The sequence below is a fragment of the Muntiacus reevesi genome, chromosome 18 (assembly GCF_963930625.1).
Source record: "Muntiacus reevesi chromosome 18, mMunRee1.1, whole genome shotgun sequence".
NCBI lineage: Eukaryota > Metazoa > Chordata > Mammalia > Artiodactyla > Cervidae > Muntiacus > Muntiacus reevesi.
Window position 1 is genome coordinate 6,057,463 of NC_089266.1, and position 16,195 is coordinate 6,073,657.

Below are 16,195 nucleotides of genomic sequence, written 5' to 3' on the forward strand. Positions count from 1 at the left end.
CATGGGGCCGCAAAGAGCCGGACACGACTGAGCGATTGAGCCCATCCCTGATTAAGATTCAACCCAAGTCCTCTCCTCCCAACACACCCTCATCCTCTCCGACTGGTTGCAGAGCACCCATCAACAAACTCCTGGGGGAAAGTGGTTTTCCTCCGGACCCTGAGGTCTTTCCCCAGGAAGGGCAGGGCTCTAAGGCCCACTCGTGTCCTCTCCCACCAGTACACACCTCTGCCCTTCCCAGGAGAGGTCAGAGACGTAGGCTTGTGCTTACCCCTCCCACCCCGGGAAGTCAGGGCTCAGAAATTGCTGAGCTGAGCCCCTCAGTTTCAGGTGAGGAAGCTCCCCCAAGGTGCACCTGACCATCTCAATGCTTTTACCTGCCCTGCCCCCTGTGGGGATGGGGGCCCTTGGGGAAAAGCTAATGAATGATGGGGAGTCCCTGACCTGTGGAGCCCTCCTTGGACTGCTTTTACCCCCAGAACTGTGGGGTAATCATCCCCTTGCTGCTCAGAGCACTGGTTTATTCTACCAAGAGCATTGGCTTCCCATGTGGTGCTGGTGATAAAGAATCCACTTGCTAATGCAGGAGATGCAAGAGACATGGGCTCGATTCCTGGGTTGGGAAGATCCCCTGCAGGAGGAAATGGCATCCCCCTCCAGTATTCTTGCCTGAAAAATTCCATGGGCAGAGGAGCCTGCTGGGCTACAGTCCATGAGATGGCAAAGAGTGGAACGCAACTGAGCATATACACACACAATACCAAGAACCTCACTTTCAAGTCAATGTGAAAGCAGCGTCTGAAACCAGGCATCTGGTCTACCACCTATGGCCTGGCTTCCACCCAACTCTTAAGGCCGCTAGCGCCTGGTCACCCAGCAGGCCGGGTTAGACACCTCCACTGGTCATGCCACTCCCAGTCCCTCCGCGCCATCTCTACTGGGCCTTTATTTTCTTGATCCAGAGGCGTCAGGGATGCTGAGCTCCCCGACCCGGGCCCGCCTGGCTACTTGGGGGTCCGGATGAGGGTGTGATAGACGGGCTTGACAATGAGGTGGAGATGCAGGGCGTTCTCCACCAGGTACTCGGAGTTGCGCCGCTGCAGGTCGGCGTGCGCCAGGAAGTCGCCGGCCTCCTCGCTGCTCTGGTGGAAGCTGTAGGCGTGGCGGACCAGCAGGCGGCCGTGGTGGCGCGCCCCCACGAGCACGGTTTTCTGGAAGCTCACGCCTGCCGCGTCGCCTCCGCTGCTGGCCGGTGTGACCACCAGCCGCGGCCGGCCGTCCTCGGGGCGTGCGAGGGGCAGCGCGGTGCCCGCGGCGTCCGCGTAGACGGGCCGCAGGCTGACCGGCAGCCAGCGCGGCGAGAAGAGCACGTTCCAGGTGACCCGGCGGCCTGAGTCGTGGCCGCTTGGGCCCAGCTGCGTCTGGAAGCTGGTACTGCGGTCGTCGCGGGCCGGGTTGTTGATGACCCACGGGGCGCCCCAGGCGGGTGCGAGGTAGTTGCGGGGCAGGAAGGCGCTGCCGTTGACGTCGAAAAACTTGGCGTAGTGCAGCGGCGAGGCGGCGTGGAACTGGTAGGCCTGCAGCAGCAGGTCGGCCACCGCCGGGCCGTGGCGCGCCAGGGCGGCCGAGCGCGCCTGCAGCTGGAACAGCTGCGCCGGAGGGATCATGGGGTAACGGATGGCGCGCAGCGCGCGCTCGGCCACAACCGGCGGCGGCCGCGCGCGGCCCAGCCACGCCTCCAGCGCCTGGAACAGCTCCAGCTCGTCCTGCAGCACGAGGTCCGAGCGCGGCAGCAGCTGCGCCAGCAGCTCAGGGCTCACGGCGCCCCACTCGGCACTCCCCGCCACGGCCGACAGGTTCCAGGCCAGGAACTGCAGGCAGCTCTGGCGCAGGGCCTCGTCTCCGGTGCTCACCGCGTAGTGGTACCAGCCCACCGCCGGGCCCGCGCCGCCCGCCAGGTGCGCGCGCATGTAGTCGGCCACGCCCCGCTGCAAGGAGGCCACGCGGTACTTGGTGGCCAGCTGGTGCAGGGGGATGGCCTGCGCCAGCAGCACCGTCAGCTCGCCGCAGTAGAGGTACCTGCCGGAGAGGTGCAGAGATGGAGCGCGGTCAGGGCGGGCCCACTGTTACCCTACCCCGCGCCGCCTCCTGAGTCCGGAGGGTACCCGGCCTTGGGCAGGCAGCATCGTCCTTAAGGGAGCCAACAGAAGGACCTTCCCGCGCGCATCCTACTTCACCGCCTCTTCCTTCCGGTTTCTCGTGGGGTGTGGAAATAAGCATGCATTTAGTGAACACAGGTGGCTCGGTGGTGAAGCATCCTCCTGCCAATGCAGGAGACGCAGGTTCTGTCCCTGAGTCAGGAAGATCCCTTGGAGGAGGAAATGGCAACCCCCTCCAGTATTCTTGCCTGGGAAATCCTGTGGACACATGAGCCTGGTGGGCTGCAGTCCATGGGGTCGCAGAGTCGACAGGACTTAGCTGACTGAGCACCCACTGAGGGGCTGAGCTCTGTGCTAGAACAAGAAAGAGGCAGCTCCTACCTTTGCAGGTTTACAGTGTGGGTTCGGATTCATGTTCTGCCAGTTACTTGCTGTGAGAGTGGGCAAGCCATTTAACTCTGCTGTTTGCCTCTGGAAACAAAAGATGTTTCCCAGGATCCCTTATAGTGAGTGTTGTCATGTGACTAAATTCTAGCCAATGAGATATCTGCAAAGGCAGGTACTGGGATTGGGGGAAGGCTGGTTAAATAGAACTGACTAGGGTAGAGGTCATTGTTGTTCTTTGCGACCCCATAGACTGCAGCACGCCAGGCTTCCCTGTCCTTCATCATCTCCTGGAGCTTGTTCAAACTCTTATCCATTGAGTCGGTGATGCCATTCAACTATCTCATCCTCTGTCATCCCCTTCTCCTCCTGCCTTCAGTCCTTCCCAGTTAGGGGGTAGAGGAAAGATGCTTTTGTCCTTCTGTGCTATCCCTCTTCCTGTTGCCTGGAAGTTGGAAGAAATGACCGATATTCTGCAGCCTTCTTGTCTAAGCTATTAAAGCAGGGTCACTTTCTCAGACTAGAGTGTGGACAGTGTCCCTGTGGAGCACGCTAGCAGGAAGCAGCCCCCTAGCCCTGTGGTTCAAAACCTGGACAGACAGCAAAACCACACAGAGACATTAAAATAAGAAACAACAGTTCGGCCCAGCCCTAGATATGAAGCTTGGGATACAGAGTGGGGTCCAGAAGTCTATAGTTTTTAAAAGCTCTCAAGGCCAGGTTTGGAAACAACTTTGAGAGTATTTGGTAACTAACTTCAAACCACCCAGAGCTTTCAGGCAGAGGAGTCATGCTGCATTTTGCAAGAAGCTGGTGGGAGGAGGGAAGCGGGAGTTGGTTGCGTGGTCATCCTAGTGCCATCCAGGGAAGGGGCAGGGCTAAGAGCCAGGGGTCCGTCACCCTGTGAGTGGAGAAGCCAGGGACGTGGACAGGGATGGCGTCTTCCCCTGATCCTTCCCCACCTGATAAACTTGTCGAAGACGGCAGCGCAGTCCCGGGACTCCTGCAGCACCACCTCGCTCTGGTTACCCAGCAGCTCCCGGAACTGCTCGCTGTGCAGCCCCAGCAGCAGGCGGTGGGCGTGGAAAACCCGGACCTCATCGGTGCCCGCAGCCTGCACCCGCAGCACCACGTCGCTGGCATTGCCCTGGCGCAGCAGTTCCTGCAGGCGCTGGAGCAGCATCTGGGAGTGGTTGATGGAGGTGCCCGCTGACTCCCCGCCGACATCAGCTTTCTGGGCTGCAGCCGGAAGGAACACAGAGCAGCCTGAGAGGGCAGCCTTCTGGGGTTGCCGACAGACCAGCTGGAGATGCCTGTGGTTGGATGTGGGGAAGCCTGGGGAGGCTGTGAGCTCCCCTGTTTGTGCCCGTGAAGCGCGTGGATGCATGAGCACATCCTGAATGGGGAAATTCGTGAACCTGACCCTGAGCAGACCTGGAGAAAATGCTCTTGGAAGGGGCAGGAGGCGGATTCCCGGCAGGGAGAGTTCATGAATCAGGATGGGACAAAATGTCCAGAGCTGGACTTCCCCGGTGGTAAAAATCCTGCCTGCCCACGCAGGAGACACAGGTTTGATCCCTGACCTGGGAAGATCCCACGTGCCACAGAGCAACTAAGCCTGTGCTCCACAACTATTGAGTCTGTGCTCTAGAGCTGGGGAGCTGAAACTACCGAGCCCGAGGTCTGCAACCGGAGAAGCCACCGCAGTGAGAAGCCCGCGCACCTCGACGAAGAGAAGCCCCTGCTTGCGGCAAGTAGAAAAAAGCCCGCACAGCAACAGAGACCCAACACGTCCAAAAATAAATTTTAAAAGTTTTAATGTCTAGAGCCGATCTCCATGATGCCAGACCCCTAGGCCAGGGTTGAGGAACCTCTTGGCCCCTCACCTCCTGAAGAACTGCCCACTTTACCCCTCGAAAGAGAAAAGTTGGCCCAAAGCAGTGCTGCTGCTGCTGCTAAGTCGATTCAGTCGTGTCCGACTCTGTGCGACCCCATAGACGGCAGCCCACCAGGCTCCCCTGTTCCTGGGATTCTCCAGGCAAGAACACTGGAGTGGGTTGCCATTTCCTTCTCCAATGCATGAAAGTGAAAAGTGAAAGTGAAGTTGCTCAGTCGTGTACGACTGTTCGAGACCCCATGGACCGCAGCCTACCAGGCTCCTCTGTCCATGGGATTTTCCAGGCAAGAGTGCTGGAGTGGGTTGCCATTGCCTTCTCCGCAAAGCAGTGCATTCCCCCAGCAAATAATCTATTGAGCACTTACAATAAGCCAGACGCTCCCCTGGGAGCTCAGACAGTGAACAAAACAAACCAGCTCCTTACACTTATAAAAGCACAACTTAGCTTCTTAGGCAATAAATACAAATAAGCAACAAATAAGCGCTCTGGTTTTAGGCTGTGATCAGTAAGGGAGGTGACGGTAGTGGGGTGTCGGCTCCTGTAGGTGCAGGAATCTGAGACAGGCTCCCTGAGGAAGTGATAAGGGGCCCGCCCGAGGCCCTGGGAGAGGCTGGGCTTGGTGCTGGGAAGGCGGAGAGGATCTGCCCAAGTTCTGAATGGGAGGTGAGGGGCAGAGCAGGGGAGGGGGCTGCAGCCTGGAGGTGGGGGGCCCAGGCCCAGCCGCCCTCCTGGATCCTGATCTGGGAGGCAGGGGTCTACACTGGCCTCCTGGGGGACCCGAGAAAGCACAGAGCCAGCGGGTCCCGGACAGGACTCTTGGGCGCCTGCGCCTTGGGACTGACATCCTGCTGCTTCCAGGCGAGCCACACCGGACCCCCCTCTCCTGTTTCCAGGGACACCGTGAGGGTCAAACGGGGACATGTGCTCACGGATGGAAAACTGAGTGTCAGAAAGCACTGCCAGCAGCTTCCCCAAGTGGAGCACGGACTGAGGCGTCGAGGGGAGCAAAGGGGTACCCCCATACCTCCACCCCCCATGCGTGTATGGGTGCACGCGCACACACACACAGTCCCAGGGTCCACGTGGACTCTTGAGGAGGCTCTCAGGAAAGCAGAGCCTCTGTGTATGAGTGAGAGAGAGACAGAGGGCGTGAGAAAGGGTGAGAGAGGAGCTCTGGTTATTGTCCAGCCCCCGCCATCCCCCAAGCTGTCACCGTGAAGGCTCCAAACGCTGATGGATCCCACTCTCCCCAGCCTGGACCCAGCTGCCGGGGACACTGGACAGTAGAAGGGTCTTCCTGTGGTTAAGCCCCCTGCCCACCCGCCCGCCTGCCCAGCCCTCCTGCCCTCGGAGGCCGGCTACCCTCCTCCACGGAGCTGCGTGATCAAATCGACTCTGTGCCCGGTCCGGCCAGCTGGACACCGCCCCCTCCTGGCCATGGGCAGTTGGAGCCTGAAGGTCCTGCCCCTTCTCTCTGCCCACTCACCTGCACGAGTGACCATCCCCACCAAGGTCAGCATGGCCCAGAAGCTGGCCCAGGACCTGGGCTTGGCAGAGCCCAGCCTGCGCATCTCTGTATCCTGTCCCCAAGCCCACGGGAGGAATAGCAGAGCCCAGACAGCTCCGCACACATCCCTCCTCCTTATATAGGATCCAGCCCGAGGGGATGGCCGCCCCCTTTCCCGGCTGGCTTCCCTCCCCCCACCCAGCCTCTGCCTTGGATTGGTGGAAACTGGCCCCAGCTGTTACCCAGGCAACCAGTTGAGCCGGAGAGCGGGCGCCCCAGGCGCTATTGTGCTGCCCTCGGGCCCCTGAGGGGACCAGATCCGGCGGCCTCCCCCACATCTCTTACCACCCGGCATAGCTAGTCACTCCTCTCCTGGGAAGCCGGAGGCTCTCCAAAGGGCAGGCAAAGGGCTCCAGAACCAGAGGCAGCCACCAGCCCAGAGGGTCCCCAGCCCCCTCCCCTGACCCCCCGCCCTGGCACAGAGTACGCTTGGCAGCTTCCCGGCTGGAGCACCCTGGTGAGCCAAGAAGTGCGAAGGAAGGGCCTGGAACAGGAGGCGGCAGCAGCCCAGGCCCCGCCCTCCCCCTCCCGAGTTGGGGTGGGCTAGCGCTCCAGCAAAGAGGACAGGGCTCTAAGGAGGGGCGGTGGGGTGGCTGATGTCACTTTGATGTCCTGCGTTGAAGAATGTTCCTGGCGTGCTCTGAGGAGGGTGATGGGCCTTAGGGACATGGGGACTGTGGCCATCACATTCCCCCCCCCCCCCCCCCGCCAGGTCAAGGTGGGCTAGGATGGCAGGGCCGGGCATCGAGCAGCTGCACCCAGCCTTGGCACCCCTGCCCCGGAGCAGCCCCACCCAGAACCGGGCTGGCTGCCTCCCTTGAGGCTGGTCCCCCGCAGGCATCCCACCCGCTGTCTGACCAGGAGCTGCCCTGGCACCTTCCTCTAATTCACCTTCTCAAGTGGCCTCAGGTCTCTTGGTTCACCTCCGTGGAAGCTTTCTCTCACCAGCTTCTGTCCAACTTCCTACTGTAATTTTTCCCATCTCAAAGTTCCAAGGAGGAGGCTTCCCTGGTGGTCCAGTGCTTAAGGCTCCGTGCTCCCAAGGCAGGGGGGCTGGGTTCCACCTCTGATCAGGCAACTAAGGTCTGGCTTGCTGCGGCTAAGACCTGGTGCAGTCAAAAAAATAATAATAATAAAAGCTGCGAGGAGACACACAGAGCCGGGATCCAGCCTGACAGAGACACCGAGGCAGACAGCTAGGGGACAGTGTCAGCTGGGTTTGTGCAGGGGAGAGCTCTTCTAAGGACAAAGGAATAGAGAGAAGGTGGGGTCTGGAGCCCAGGGGGCTGGGTGGGCGGCACTGGTGGGGCCTCACCTTTTCCAGGAGCAGGTAGGGCCTGGCCCAGATCCTCACTGGAGGGAGTCCTTCCAAGTTGATAAACTGAAATGGTGTGTGTGTGTGGTGGGTGTTGGGGGGGGCGGGCGGTGCTCCAGGGAGATCCAGCTTAGCGTTTCTCCTGAGGCCAGGTCCTTCCCTGGGGCTAGGTCAGAGCCCGCCCTCCCTTGCTCTCTGAATCCCAGGGACCGGCTCAATGCATTGATCTCTGCCCCGGGCTGGCACAGAGAAACCCAACAGCTCCGCCCCCCACCCCTCTCTGGAGCCACAGAGAGAGCTGGAATTGGGCCTGGCACCTGCTTCGTCCGGGTTGGCAGAGGCGCAGCTGTGCGGCCCAGCGGAAACCCCTCCCGGCTGTCCTGACCTTCACGCCCGGCTCCCTTCATCCAGAGTCGCCGCCCCCTGCCCACTGGCTGCGCGCCTGCCCTTCCCAGGGGCCATACCACATCCCTGACCCAACCCAGCAAGACGGAGCCTCAGTGCGAAGGCGGGGGGTGGTGGGGGGTCAGGGCCAGTGCTGTTCAGTAGGATGTTATTGATGATTTTTGACAAAGATGATGCTGAGAGAACCCACTAGTCAGAAAATGGTCTTTCAGTAAGAAGGTCTCCTTGAGGCTCAGAAGCGTGACCCACTGCGCTGGAATCTCCCACCCTCCACGTAGAAGCCAGGGCACCTGCGTCTTCTCAGTGTCTGGACGATGGTCGTGTACACCCCGCAGCTAAGCGCCACCCGCTAGACTTAGACGGACGGCATTTCAAGCGTGCAGGAACTGGGGAGGGCCCAGGTTACCCAGAAGACCCGAGAGAGTCCCCTTCGGCTCCCCATCTCTGAGAGGCCTTGCCTCTTCTAGCGCTAACTTGTCATCCCTGAAACTCCTCCACTGATTTAAAACTGACTTTTCAGGCCACTGCTCTGCTGATCCAGTGGCCAAGACTCCAAGCTCCCAGTGAAGAGAGCCTGGGTGTGATCCCTGGTCAGGGAATTAGATCCCATATGCTGCAACTGAGAGTTCGCAAGCCGAAACTAAAGAGCTTGCATGCCGCAACTAAGATCCAGTTCAGCCAAATAAATTTTTAAAAACAAACAAAAAAAGCTGGCTTTCCAGGAATATGCATTCTCTGTTTTCATTTTCTTAGTCTGAGGGTTTCTGAAGTGTATGCATGCATGTGTGTGTGTACTGTGCATGTGTGTCCTCATATGTTTGGTCTGTAAGTATGTATGCATGTGTTTGTAGGTGTGTGTGTGTGTAGAAGTATACACGCCTGTGTTTGTGTGTGTGTGGTGTGTGTGGGAGTCTTGGAGCTGGAGAGAGGAAGCGGGGCGTCCGCCCTGCCCAATCTTGCAGATGGAAGGTCAGAGACAATCCATTTTATCTTGCCCTGTGCATCTGGAAGCTCCGTAATTCCTCGAGAGCAAATCTGAGCTAGAACAATTTCCAGAGACCAGTGTAACTTCCCACCTGAAACAAGAGCATCCATGACCCAAGGGGCTTGTCTGAGGTCTCCTGGCCCAGAAGGGGCCAAGCCTGGACTCAAGTGTCACTTTTCTGCTTTTCTTTCCACACCTCTATAGTACCTTTTCTGGGAAACTATTTCAGTAGCCACACGTGAGGCAAGGAATCGCTAGTGGTGGTAGAGGAAGCTTGGGGCAGGATGCAGACTGGATCTGCGGCAAGGGTGAGCAGACACGGGAGGATGGAGGGGTGGGCTCCCAGCCGCCCCCCCCCCCCTCCCCGGCTGCAGCCTCCCTTGTACCTGTGATGTCTCACTTCCTGAGATAGGGTGCCCCAGAACACTTAGACTGGGGACCAAGGAATCAGGAGTCTAGGTTCCAGGTCGCTCGGGGTTGAGGGGGGGAGGCACAGCAGTGATAAACAGGAAAGAATTGCTCTTCAAAGTAACTGACGTGATATGGAAAGCTTCGCCTGAAGCCAGGCTGTCCCGCGGTGGCACCCACCTTCCAGCCTCAGCACCCTGCATCATGCTGCCCACCCACCCCCAGCTGGAGGGCCTTGTGTATCCGAGGGGTGTATCTACCTGACCCACCTCCCCTCCCGGTAAAGCCTGAGCTCACGGGAGACTTGCGCTACCTGAGCCCTGCGCTTGCAGTGGGAGGGAGTGGCCAGTAACGGTTCTGGAGGAGGGACAAGGCCAAGTTCAAATTCCACTTGCCGCCACGTACATGCTCTGTGGCCTTAGCCTACTTGCTGGACTTCTCTGAGCTTCGGTCCCCTCTCGCGTGAAACTGAGGTGTCCCACGTTAGCTTGCAGGGCTGCAGGGAGGGCGACCCATGCGGATGGGGTGGGTCCTCAGGAGATGTCGGCAGGGACCCTTACGCCTGGCTGTAAGTCGCCCCCTGCTCACCCACAGCCTCCTGGTGCCAGGAGGTGGTAGCCTGGGGACTTATCTGTGCCACTTGCACCCTCTGTTGCTGGAGTCCCGGACACTCTGCCTGGGGACCTGAGTGCCTACTGTGCCACCCACGGGACCTGGCCAAAGCCCGTGGACTCACGGAGGCATGCAGTGCCGGAGCTGGCCACCAGGGGGCAGCAAGGCCTCTGTGAGCTCCGCGGCTGGGCGTGAAGGTGAGGCTGGGCGTGCGCATCCTGGTACTTCCAGCCCCAGAGTGGGATTTCACTTTGTTGTTGTTCAGTCACTAAGTTGTGTCCGACTCTTTGCAACCCCACCGACTGCAGCACACCAGTCTTCCCTGTCCTTCGCCATCTCCCAGAGCTTGCTCAAACTCATGTCCATTGAGTCGGTGATGCCATCCAACCATCTCATCCTCCGCCATCCCCTTCTCCTCTTGCCCTCAATCTTTCCCAGCATCAGGGTCTTTTCCAACGAGTCAGCTCTTCCCATCAGGTGGCCGAAGATTTGGAGCTTCAGCATCAGTCCTTCAGTGAATGTTCAGGGTTGATTTCTTTAGGATGGACTGGTTTGACCTCCTTGCAGTCCAAGGGGCTCAGGTCTAACTCGGGGAGCCCAGAGACAGGCTCTTCAGCATTCCCAGAGGGTAAGCGCGGGAGGCGATTCCAGGCTGTGCCTCAGCTCGCCCCTGACTCAATCCGCACGTGTCCCAGGCGCCCACTACGGGCTGCACTGGTGACTGTTCCCCACGTGGGATGGGAGAGCTGGCCAGGCTCAAATTCCAGTCTCTCCAGACTGCAAGCCACGCCGGATGGTGTTTATTTGCTAGTGACTGCTTGAAGGATGGTTCATTTCACCAGGGCTAGGAAAACAAGGGCTTGCGGGGTGCCGCTGGGTCTGGGTTTCCCAGAGCTGCTGGCAACTGGGTTTGGCATCTCCTGGGGTTCCCGGCCAGCCCTGGGCATGGCTTCCTGCCGTCCTTCCAGGCCAGCAGCCCCCCACCCCACCCCGGGGTAGCCTCCTTCTCGGCCCACCACCCGCAGCCACTGCACGACCGATTCCTTTCAGCCTGGCCCGGGGGCTCCTCTCCAGATCCGTGTCTGACCCGGGCAGCCTCAGCGCTCCCTCCCCAGCGCAGGTTGCCCCCCACTCCTCTCTGAGTCAGCTCCTGGGATCCTCTGCCTTTCTTCAGAATCCTCGCCCCCAGAGTTTCTGACAGCCAGACTGAGCCCAGGCCAGTTCCCAGTGCCCTTGGCGCATGGGGCAGGCCATCTAGAGTGCCAGTGCTGCCCTCCAGCCTCGCCCCTTCCCTTCCCAGGCTCCCTCGTAATCTTGCTTTGCTCCAGATGGTATCACTGTTCAGGCTCATCCTCCCGGGCCTCCAGCCCCACCCCCCCCTCCTCCCCCTCCCTCCTCCCACCACCCACTGCCTCGCAGCATGTACTGATCTCAGGCTCAGTGCGGCTGGAAGAATCGTCAGGCAAACAACTAAGAGGGAGCTGCAGGCACCCCCGGAAAAAGCCACAGGGTGACCCGGGACCCAGGAGCATGCAGCTGGCAGCAGGAGAAACAGGTGAGGCGCCTCAGACCCGGGGTGGGCAGGGAGAGTGAGCTGGCAAGGCCAGCAGGGAATCCGGAGGTGGGGTGCGACTGGGGAGCTTGAAGTGGAAGAAATCAAAAGCTGGAAGGTGAGACCTAATACCCGAAAGCGTAGACTAGGCAGGGAGCGACCAGAGCATGTGTGTGGTCCTCATCCCAGGCCGGCCACCAGCCAGATGTGTGTGACGGCAGGCAGGTCACACCTGAGCCCTCTGGACCCAGTCTCCAGGGCCCTTCCAGCTCCAGTGGTACCAGGAGACAGACAGAGAGAGATGCTCTTTGGAGTAGAAAGGAGAGAACTTGGTCACATCTCTCCTTGAAGAGGAGGCAGCTGTTTGCTACAGCAGCGGGGCTGCCGTGAGTCACCGTGGGCCCAGGTCCGTCACCCAGCATGCCTTAAGGACAAGCACTCAAGCCCCAGTTCAGACGGTCTGACTCAGGCTGCCTGGGAACACGGTGATTCAGACATGATCACTAAGATGGCGAGAAAGGCCACCGAATACTTCCTCCCATTGATAGGAGAGCCAGGCCCCTGAGCGGGTGGGCTGGGGTGGAGCGGACGTGGCCGTCGGGACTGCATTTGGCTGGACCCGACTAGGGGCTCTGCACGGAGCCAGGGTGAGCAAAGACCTCAGGGTCAAGGTCAGGGTGGGGCTGCTCCAGGCCAGGCTGGAAAGAGACCAACAGTTCTAACCTGCCATTCCGCACTTCCTAGCTGGCCAGCTACGGGTGACCCTGCTGCCCACACCCAACGGCAGTGGGCTGAGCCAGGAGTTTGAAGGCCCTTGGCCCGAGAGCCCCGCGATGTCCCCATGTGTGGCTGGGGTCATCCCTGTCATCTACTACAGTGTCCTCCTGGGCCTGGGGCTGCCTGGTGAGTGGGGAGTGGGGTCTGGGGTCCAGGGCTGGGCCAGAAATTGGGGTGCTCCTTCGATGGGTGCCAATCCTCTGTGCTGACCCCTGAGACCCAGGGTCGTAGATTCCTTCCCCTTGCCTTGTGGGGGTGCTCTGGACCACTGCAGAGCCAAGCATAGTGGGGAGTAAAAGCGAGGGTGCTCAGTGGCCCACCAAGCTCCTCTGTCCATGAGATCTTCCAGGAAAGAATTCTGGAATGGGTTGCCATTTCCTCCTCCAGGGGATCTTCCCGACCAAGGGATCGAACACGCAACTCCTGGATAACCGACATTGCAAGCAGGTTCTTTACCGCTGAGCCACTGCAGAAGCTTGGGGTGCTCAATAGCTAAACCTGAGTTTTCACCAGAGCAGACAGCCCCCTTCTTCCCCCAGAAATGGGCATCTCCTAGAATAAGTTCACGCAGAATGGCTCAGAGCCTCACACTGAGAGCTTCTTGCACCATCCGCTGCTTCAGAGAGCAGAGCAGGGGTGTGGTGCGGATGCAGGAGACGATGGGTGGAATTAGAGAATGGCTCATCCCTGCCTGTCGTCTGGTAAGGCAGTGGCCTGTGATGCCATGGCTGGACAAGGCAAGGCTGATCTGGTTAACCTTCCCAACAAAGGGAGCTTTAAGAAGGTTCCGGAAAGAGGAAAAGAGAAGCAAGAAGCAGCAGGTGGGGAGGGATGATGAGAAAGCAAATCCAGGCAGCCCCTCTAACCTCTGCCCCCTCCCCTCCCTGGCCTCGGTGGCCGCCAGTCAACCTCCTGACCACAGTGGCCCTGGCCCGCCTCGCCGCCAGGGCCCGGAAGGCCTCCTACTGCTACCTCCTGGCGCTCACGGCCTCGGACATCGTCACGCAGCTGGTCATCGTGTTCGTGGGCTTCCTGCTGCAGGGAGCCGTGCTGGCCCGCGAGGTGCCCCAGGCCGTGGTGCGCACAGCCAACATCCTGGAGTTCGCTGCCAACCATGCCTCGGCCTGGGTCGCCGTGCTGCTCACGGTGGACAGGTACAGCGCCCTGTGCCACCCCCTGCGCCACCGGGCCTCCTCATCCCCAGGCCGGGCCCGCCGGGCCGTCGCCGCTGTCCTCGGGGCTGCCCTGCTCACTGGCGTCCCCTTCTACTGGTGGCTGGACGTGTGGAGGGACGCGGAGCCGCCCAGCCGGCTGGACGAGGTGCTCAAGTGGGCTCACTGCCTCGTTGCCTATTTCATCCCCTGTGGCGCTTTCCTGGTGGCCAACCTGGCCATCGTCCGCCGGCTGCGGCGGCGGGGCCGGAGCGGGCCGCGGCCCCAGGTGGGCAAGAGCACCGCCATCCTCCTAGGCGTGACCACGCTCTTCGCCCTCCTCTGGGCACCCCGCACCTTCGTCATGCTCTATCACCTGTACGTGGCCCCCGTCTACCACGACTGGAGGGTCCACCTGGCCCTGGACGTGGCCAACATGGTGGCCATGCTCAACACCGCCGTCAACTTCGGCCTCTACTGTTTCGTCAGCAAGACTTTCCGGGCCACTGTCCGAGAGGTCTTCCGGGACGCCCGCCTGCCCTGCCCCCTGGGGCCACGGTCGACGGGCATGGTGGCAGAGCCTACGCTGAAGCCCCCGGGACTCCCCAGGGGGGCAGAGCTGTAGAAAGGAGCCCACGCAGGGAGCTGGGGATGGCTCACGCTCGGATTACTGGGGTCTCGGTGGTTGTGCCCACAAACCTTATCGACACCCTCCGTGGCAACCTGGGGGTGAGGAGAGAGATTTCTTGCTTCAAGGGTGGCTCCCCAGGAAGCCAAATTAATGATGGTGGGTTGAATGAATGAATAGATGGATGGATGGATGAATATGAACTGTTCTATCCCGCCCCTTCCTGGAGCCCACCTCTCATTCCCTGCGTCAATTACTTCTCTGGCTTCTGCTGGCAATGCCAGGGAGACAGGAAGATGTCCCCAGGATTCCAGGCCTTTCCTGGGCCGGGGGAACCATGTGGGGGGCTGAACAATGAGAGAGAGCTGTCTGGGAAAGTGGTCTTAAGCAGACTCAATGTCCCAGCTCTGGGGCGACATAAATACCTTGGGGTCTCGAGTGTCCTGTACTGATTTTGATTGATTCCCTGCCCTGGAGCCAGAACAGGTTCAGGGGCCCCAGACAGCCCGCGGCTGCAGTCTTCATGGTTGCCGAGGAACAGGACTAAGCAACAAAAGGCCCTCTGAGCTCATGGGCCAGGAGAGGGGAGAGGCGGCCCCCGCCACGCTGCTGACCTCTGCACTTGGGGAAGAAGGTTCTTTCTCCACCAAGGGGAGGAAGGGAGATGGCTCCGCTGATGTGAGGCCCAGGGGGGCTCTGCCTGGCCCTCCCAGACTCTCTCCTTTCGGTGGTGCCAGCCTGGAAAGGCAGCTGGGAGAAACAGCAGATGGACCTCCCACCTGCTCCAGGCATTGGGTAAACACATTAGCAGTCTGCTTTCTGCTTCTTGATCAGGCTGAACTGACCTTTCCCCTGAACAGGAGGTCCAGGCAGGCCCTCACCAGCACCCAACCCTTAGTGGGATCTCAGAAGTGAAGAAGGCAGATGTGCGCGGGGCAAACAGTCAGTGCAAAATAAATGCACTTGGCCTTCTCCCTTCCCTCCCTACTTCCCTCCCCACAGCAGGAATGTCCAGGAAGGCACTTTCAGCTGCACCCATAAGGAAGAAAAGACAGAGCCCCAATCCTTTATCCACAGTTCTAGATTCCAAAAAGCTCTGAAAACCAAGACCATGTCCTGAGTTTGCCACAAACACACTGAGGGACGAAACCTGACCAGAACAGGTGCAGGTTCAGGTATGTCTTGGTGCCGGGAGCTGCACAGACTGCATTTCAGACTCAGCGGGTTTAATTCTGGGCTGACGCCCTACACCCTGCTAGACTGGAGATCTGTTACTTTGTCTAAACCACACATTACCTTCCTCTATTCTGAAAAATTCTGACACCTCTGGTCCCAAGAGTTGAGAGAGAGGACGGAGGACCTCTCAGCAAAGTCTCAGCCTGCCCTGAGTCGGTCGGGGGCATGGTGGATTCCCCCATCGTTACTGAACCAAACGCGGGTCCACTCTCCCCAGTGCAGTATAGCCAATCCACTGACTCCGGGCTGTGGTGAAGGAAAGCGCGGTGTTTATTGCAGGTGCCAAGACAGGAGTCCAGGCAGCTAATGCTCAGAAGGCTGCAACCCCCTGATGACTTTTAGGGGAAGTGTTTGGTTTTTTTTTAACATAATCTTATTTATTTATTTATTTATTTTTGGCGTGCTGGGTCTCTGGCTGTTGCTGCCAGGGTTTTTTCCTCCAGTTGCAGGGAGCGGGGGCTACTCTCTAGTTGCAATACGTGGGCTTCTCATTGCGGGGGCTTCTCTTGTGGAGTACAATTTCTAGCACAGGCTCAGTAGTTGCGGGGGACGGGCTGAGTTGCTCCACGGCAATATGGGATGTTTCCGGACCAGGGGTCGGACCTGTGTCTCCTCCCATGGCAGGCAGATTCTTTGCTACTGAGCCACCAGGGAAGCCCTGGGGAAAGGCTTTTAGACAGAGTGAGGGAGACGGTTGCAGGGTGAGTGATCAGCTCGTGGACACTCTTCCGATTGGTGGGTAGTGAGGTAATCAGGAGTCAACATCATCAACCTTTCTGTTTGCAACCCATCTGGTGTCTACGTGCCCGCCTGCCCGCCGACTGCACACAGTTAACGTCTTCCGCCTGGCGGGGGTTTCAGTAGCTGCAGAAATAGCTCAAAGGACTTTGCACAGAATATTACGTATAGCTCTTGAAGAGGAATTGAAGTCTTTGACTTGGTTTAATGACTAAACTATTATGATTTTATCTTGTTTGACTGTTTTCCTTTCGTCCAGCCAATGTATTTCCACGTAATTTAACATACCAAATAAGGAGTTCGGGCTTTAAAGCACTAGGTGCCTGGACTTGTCACCTGGCACCCTGAAATAAGCGCTGCCCTTTCCTTCACCACGACCT

General features: G+C 59.3%; 2 protein-coding genes across 2 annotated transcripts; one reads left to right on the top strand and one right to left on the bottom strand.

Moving 5' to 3' along the window:
• Positions 1-1,004: 1,004 nt before the first annotated feature.
• On the bottom strand, positions 1,005-6,012 carry BTBD17 (BTB domain containing 17). The gene is made up of 3 exons (XM_065910342.1): positions 5,928-6,012; positions 3,506-3,782; positions 1,005-2,079 (listed from the first exon to the last, which is right to left on the bottom strand). The coding sequence occupies exons 1-3, from the start codon at positions 6,010-6,012 to the stop codon at positions 1,005-1,007; spliced, it is 1,437 nt and encodes a 478-aa protein (XP_065766414.1).
• Positions 6,013-6,736: 724 nt separating this feature from the next.
• On the top strand, positions 6,737-13,838 carry GPR142 (G protein-coupled receptor 142). The gene is made up of 5 exons (XM_065909848.1): positions 6,737-6,811; positions 7,662-7,823; positions 11,153-11,288; positions 12,030-12,188; positions 12,967-13,838. Exons 1-5 carry the CDS (start codon positions 6,737-6,739, stop codon positions 13,836-13,838), a joined length of 1,404 nt encoding a protein of 467 aa, XP_065765920.1.
• The last annotated feature ends 2,357 nt before the right edge of the window (positions 13,839-16,195 follow it).

Bases quoted from the DNA above. Each gene is read 5' to 3' on its own strand.
- GPR142 (XM_065909848.1), top strand. From the start codon at position 6,737: ATGGCAGGGCCGGGCATCGAGCAGCTGCACCCAGCCTTGGCACCCCTG. The intron at 7,824-11,152 runs GTGCGAAGGCGG...ACTGCCTCGCAG, and splicing joins CCCAGCAAGACGGAGCCTCA to CATGTACTGATCTCAGGCTC. The intron at 12,189-12,966 runs GTGAGTGGGGAG...GGTGGCCGCCAG, and splicing joins CCTGGGCCTGGGGCTGCCTG to TCAACCTCCTGACCACAGTG.
- BTBD17 (XM_065910342.1), bottom strand. From the start codon at position 6,012: ATGCGCAGGCTGGGCTCTGCCAAGCCCAGGTCCTGGGCCAGCTTCTGG. The intron at 3,783-5,927 runs GTGAGTGGGCAG...TTCCGGCTGCAG, and splicing joins GGGGATGGTCACTCGTGCAG to CCCAGAAAGCTGATGTCGGC. The intron at 2,080-3,505 runs GTGGGGAAGGAT...CCTCTCCGGCAG, and splicing joins GTCTTCGACAAGTTTATCAG to GTACCTCTACTGCGGCGAGC.